Genomic DNA, 5,801 nt, shown 5'->3' with positions numbered 1-5,801 from the left:
CACACACACACACATATATATATATATATATATATATATATATAAAAGGTAAACAACTGTGAAATGTTTTTCAGACCAATTCCCTTGGATAAATTTCCTGAATATTATCAAAACATGAGTCGTGATGAGAATAGAGGTTTCAGTGAGGAATATGAGGTACGGTTTATCAAATATGAAATTACATTTTTATTATTTTTTATCTCTGACTGAATTTTAAGTGGCATTAAAACAGAACCAGGCCTAGTTTAGACTGTTGCAAAAAATTTAAATATTGAAAATGCCAACCTGTTTATATGTTAGAATCATCAAGTTAATTCTCAATATTCAGAGTGTTTGTTGAGTATGCTTTTACTGAATATGTTTTAACAGGACTTGAGTTCAGTTGGTATAGAACAGTCTAGTATATGTCTTGGAAAATTACATTTTATCCTCCTCTCTCTGTCTTTAAGATGACTCCTCTAGAGTGCATCTCACCACAAAGGATGAGGGTGATTCTGATTATATCAATGCTAACTACATGCCTGTAAGTACATTAAATAGTAGTTAACATCAGCTGTAATTCATAACACAAAGCACTACCTCGCTTGTATCTCCAGAGAAAAGTGCTCCTGGTGGATTGACATTTGTTTATGTGCATATCAGGGCTACGGCAATGCAAGCAGACAGTATATCGCTGCTCAAGGTCCACTGCCATCCACTGTCAATGACTTCTGGAGAATGGTTTGGGAGAAAAGGTCACAGGCCATCGTCATGGTAACCAACTGCACTGAGAGTGGAAGTGTAAGGCAAAGTTCAGTTCTGCTTACTGTGGTTTCAAGTGTTTACTGGCTTCCATTTTTTTAAACACTATATGAAACTACATTATGTAGTGATGTATGAAACAGTATTATGCTACATTATGTTGTATATTGTTGCGTGATGTTAAATTCAATGATCAGAGCTTAAAAAATGTTTGTTTGGCATTTTCAATCCAATTTTGTGTAATAACACAGTATTTCACATAGAGTGGTTTGGTTGCATAATTTTTTAGCTTGCTACATCAGATTTGACCTCTGTACTTGGTGCAGTTATTTGAATTCATTTTTATTTATTTTTTCTGATTTAACTTCTCTGATTGAACTTCTCCAGGTCAAGTGTGAGCAATACTGGCCACTGGACTACATGCCATGTCTTAATGGGAACCTGCTTGTTACAGTGAAATCGGAGGATACATTTCCAAGTTGGACTCTGCGAGAATTTAATGTCAAAAATGTGAACTGAAATATTTATATTTTTCTGTTTAATGACAATAAAATGAAACATAATATTCAGAGCAACATGCCAGACTGCTTAATGTTGTCTGAAATGATTATAAATATTAGTGTTTTTTGGGGTGCCAAAAACAGTTGTATGTTTTTTGTGACTTCATTTTTCATCCAAATTCTCTCTTGCCCTGACAGCGGTTTATGATAACTATTTATATATAGCACACTTTTAAGCTAAAATATAAAAATTTCACGGTGTTCCATACACCAATATTTTAAGAATTCAGAAAATATTAATCACGGTCTGGCAGTGATTTAAGGTCATATTTATCAGGATCGTGGTTTTTCGGTAGTACTAAAGCACACTGCGAGAGTATTTTAGCACTGTTTGTTGTTTGCTTTTATGATATGATAAAGCATTTGGAACCAGAAAAGGTGACGCATGATTTCTAAACAAGTGATGATGAGAGTTAACAAGTGGATAGTTTTTATTTGCCTCTTCACATAGTAATTATCACATTGTGACAGATTATAGATGTAAAAATTAAATATTTAGATATCTTATTCAATATAGATAATCTACTCATTTCTTGGGATCCTTCAGCAGGATCTGCAGAGCTGTAGGTGCTACACACAGTGAGAAATAGCACAAGCTTTGACAGACTTTACCACATTATACTCTTATCATTAGTTCATCTGGTATTCAGAAACATGTATTCTGCTTTCTTCTGATATGAGCCATTTAACTAGAATATGAATATATTAGCACATCACCGGTCAGTTTAGCATAAGACACAATCTATTTCTGTCTATTTTTTGTCTATAACAGAAAGACACCTCCGAGACACGAACAGTGAGGCACTTCCACTTCACAGCATGGCCGGATCACGGTATTCCCGCTGGCACAGAGGAGCTGATCCAATTCAGAGGACTCATCCGTCAGCACATAGAGAGCTCTTTCTCTGCAGGGCCGACAATTGTACACTGCAGGTGTACCACTACTCACTTTGAAACCCAATTCAAATATTAACTTAACATGAATAATCACAGTCAGTCGACTGCTGAGAGCTGACAGCAAAGCAGTATAAATAATTACATTGACAAAATAAAGCAAAGTTTTAATCCTTCTGTCACCATCTCTGTACACTAGTGCCGGAGTGGGCCGGACAGGTACCCTGATAGCGCTGGACGTCCTGCTACAGCAGCTGCACAAAGAGAAGGCAGTGGGAATTGCAGCGTTTGTCAAGCAAATGAGACTCAGCCGGCCACTAATGGTGCAAACTGAGGTAACGCTGATTTAGATACATAATTGTAAAAAGGATTTACTTTTAGAGCAATTTAGCATAGAATTGGGTTCTAGGTGGTGGTATTATTATTGTGGCGATTATTTTGATAATGATGAATATAGGCTATTTGGGCTATGGCTAGCTTTTTTCCTGGAGGATCCAAACACTTAAAAAAAGGCTGCTGTGGTCACCAGAATTTTACTGTAAAAATTCCATCTCAGACTATATATTTTACAGTATGTAACCACATATGTGACCCTGGACCACAAAACCAGTCTTAAGTCGCTGGGGTATATTGGTAACAATAGCCTCAAATACATTGTATGGGTCAAAATGATTGATTTTTCTTTTATGCCAAAAATCATTAGGATATTAAGTAAAGATCATGTTCCATGAAGATATTTTGTAAATTTCCTACCATAAATATATCAAAAAATTTTTGATTAGTAATATGCACTGCCGAGAACTTCATTTGGACAACTTTAAAGGCGATTTTCTTAATATTTTGAATTTTTGCACCCTCAGATTCCAGATTTTCAAATAGTTATATCTCGGCCAAATATTGTCCTATCCTAACAAACCATACATAAATGGAAAGCTTTTTTATTCAGCTAGTTTTGTGGTCCAGGGTCACATATATCATGGAATAATGCAAAAATATCAAACTACTTAAACATTTATGTACTAATAAACCACTGTGCTTTTGGAAATTTATCAAAAGCAGCATTCTTTGCATTCATGCCAATGATTAAAGTATCAGTAAACACCAAAATAACAATGCAGAAATAAGCAACATGAAATGAAAACACTCTAATTTATATAACTAGTAGCAATAAAACAAAGAAATATAAGAAATATTCTTTTACTGTTTTTCCCAAGTTTTTTTTTCATTATTCCATATATACATACAGTGATGTTACTGCTAATTCTACAATTAGGTTTTAAGACTTGACAACAGTACAGTAACATTATCTGCACGTTCTTAAGGTATGCCTATTTTGAGTTAAAAGGACATTCTTTGTTCTAACAGGATGGCATCTGTATTTTTATAATTATTACATGTTATGTAATTACAGGTAATAATTTTATCACTTGGAAATAAGGAAATGCGTATTCCTGGCAGACACTCTTTACTTTCATCTGTTTTATGCTTATCTCTCTGTCTCTTACAGTCTCAGTATGTGTTCCTGCACCAGTGCATCATGGATAGTCTACAACCCAAAGCTGGGCCTAAGTCAGAGCCTCTCAATGAAAACTCAGACATGATCTATGTTAACGCAATAGCATTAAAAGAATATGACAAACAAAGTCAAATATGAACAGAAATATAAACCATATCATATGGTCCAATGGCCCATTTCAAATACATACCCTTCAAAAAATAAAAACTGAAAGCCTAATCCATTAAGTTATTATTATTAATATTATTTTAGATAAAACACTCTTCTGCTAACAAGGCTGAAAGATACTGGCCATGGTATTTTGAGCCTAAGATATAAATCACTAAATGTTTACCATTTAAACTTAACTGCCACTCTTTATTTAACCAAATAGCTGTGTATAGGCTTGTTTTTAATGTTAAATTTTTGCTTGATAAACTGTGGTCTCTGAAAGGAAACTTTCCTTTATGCTGTACTAAGTGCTGCTTATTTTGCACATTGCTTTTAAATGAGAATTTTATGTTAAAATTGAAATAAGAGATGGTCTATTTAATGTCAGTTGAATTTGATTTGTTTTAGGTTAATACCGAAGTATTTTTCCATAATTTTTTATTTTGCCAGTGTCACGTATTCTCAGCTGCCTGTCGTATAACATGCTTTAAAGGAATAGTTCAGCTAAAGACGATGATTGTGTAATTATTTACATCAGGACTGGGTACCCTGATTTAAATAATGTCATATCTGTATGTAAAATAGAGAATGATTTTTTTCAGAGCTGCCAAGAAGGGGAAAGGTTTTGCTTCACAGATATGGTTTCTGCATACTGTTATTATATGGAAAGAATGGTGTAAACAAACATTTTGTATTTCTTAAACTACCAATCAGAGTTTAAGGTTAAGTTGTGGTCACATTAGTGAAATTCCAGTCACATTCAGTCAAATTTAAGTAACTTTCACATTTGCCTTCACATATTTGGGTAAATAATGTGTGTTGTGTTACCTGTTTTGGTATTTGCTGTCATGTAATTTTTTTGCACTTTTGTAAAACGAAGATTTAACTGTAACTTTTGAATACATTTACATCATGTCCTAACCAGGCATGATATGTTTCCAGCCACGAGCAATTTTTAAACAATTAACTTAAAAATGATTTTAAAAAGTACCAGGTATTAAAGGGATAGTTCACCCAAAAATGAAAATTTGATGTTTATCTGTTTACCCCCAGGGCATCCAAGATGTAAGTGACTTTGCTGCGGCTCATGACGATACATTGATGTGTAAAGACACGAAATGATCGGTCTGTGCAAGAAACTGAACAGTATTTAAATCGTTTTTTTACCTCTGATTTTCACCACAATGTCCGAACTGTCCAGAGCGCATCCTGAGCGCATTCAACAGCCAGCGCCTGACGCGTCTTCTTCTTGCTTTACGGCGGATCGCAGTCTTATAAGTGCATTACCGCCACCTATCTCTCAAGTGGACCATTGACACTCCTAATTGAGATTGTAGATAGAGTGTCAATGGTGTTCAGAAGTCAGGCACCGGCTGTTGAACGCGCTCAGGATGCGCTCTGGACAGTTCGGACATTGCAGTGAATCAGAGGTAAAAAAACGATATAAATACTGTTCAGTTTCTTGCACAGACCGATCGTTTCGTGTCTTTACACATCAATGTATCGTCACGAGCCGCAGGGTTTAATTTGGTTTTGTTTGTGTATGTTTCTTTTACTCTCATAGATTTTGTTACATTGCCATGCATTATACGACTGACAGACTGCAACGGTTTGACTTAAAAATCTCCGTTTGTGTTCTACTGAAGAAACAAAGTCACCTACATCTTGGATGCCCTGGGGGTAAGCAGATAAACATAAAATTTTCATTTTTGGGTGAACTATCCCTTTAACATCTTTTCTGGACATGGTGGTACCATTGTAATACATGTTTTTAGACACAACCATGGCAACTCTTTTGGTGTATATATAAATATGATAATTATTCACTATTGTGCTGTATGTGAAAGTACCATGGTACTAACAGCTGACAGCATCACTGAGCCATGGTACCACTGCAATACCATTTCTTGTAACAGACTTGTATTATTTTAAGTCTTCCA

At 35.0% G+C, this 5,801-nt stretch overlaps 1 protein-coding gene across 1 annotated transcript in view; it reads left to right on the top strand.

Moving 5' to 3' along the window:
* The window catches only part of LOC107664641 (receptor-type tyrosine-protein phosphatase H-like), a 19,725-nt gene extending 15,667 nt beyond the window's left edge, over nt 1–4,058 (top strand). Inside the window, exons 10-17 of the mRNA XM_016455257.1 lie at nt 75–156; nt 370–400; nt 450–523; nt 643–780; nt 1,129–1,251; nt 2,074–2,234; nt 2,395–2,530; nt 3,703–4,058. Of these exons, the coding sequence (XP_016310743.1) occupies nt 75–156; nt 370–400; nt 450–523; nt 643–780; nt 1,129–1,251; nt 2,074–2,234; nt 2,395–2,530; nt 3,703–3,849 (892 nt within the window). The 3' untranslated portion in view covers nt 3,850–4,058. The remainder of the gene's footprint in view (nt 1–74; nt 157–369; nt 401–449; nt 524–642; nt 781–1,128; nt 1,252–2,073; nt 2,235–2,394; nt 2,531–3,702) is intronic.
* Nucleotides 4,059–5,801: the final 1,743 nt, after the last annotated feature.

The sequence above is a fragment of the Sinocyclocheilus anshuiensis genome, unplaced genomic scaffold (assembly GCF_001515605.1).
Source record: "Sinocyclocheilus anshuiensis isolate Anshui unplaced genomic scaffold, SAMN03320099.WGS_v1.1 scaffold35, whole genome shotgun sequence".
Taxonomy (NCBI): Eukaryota; Metazoa; Chordata; class Actinopteri; order Cypriniformes; family Cyprinidae; genus Sinocyclocheilus; species Sinocyclocheilus anshuiensis.
This window is presented reverse-complemented; position numbering and strand designations above follow the sequence as displayed.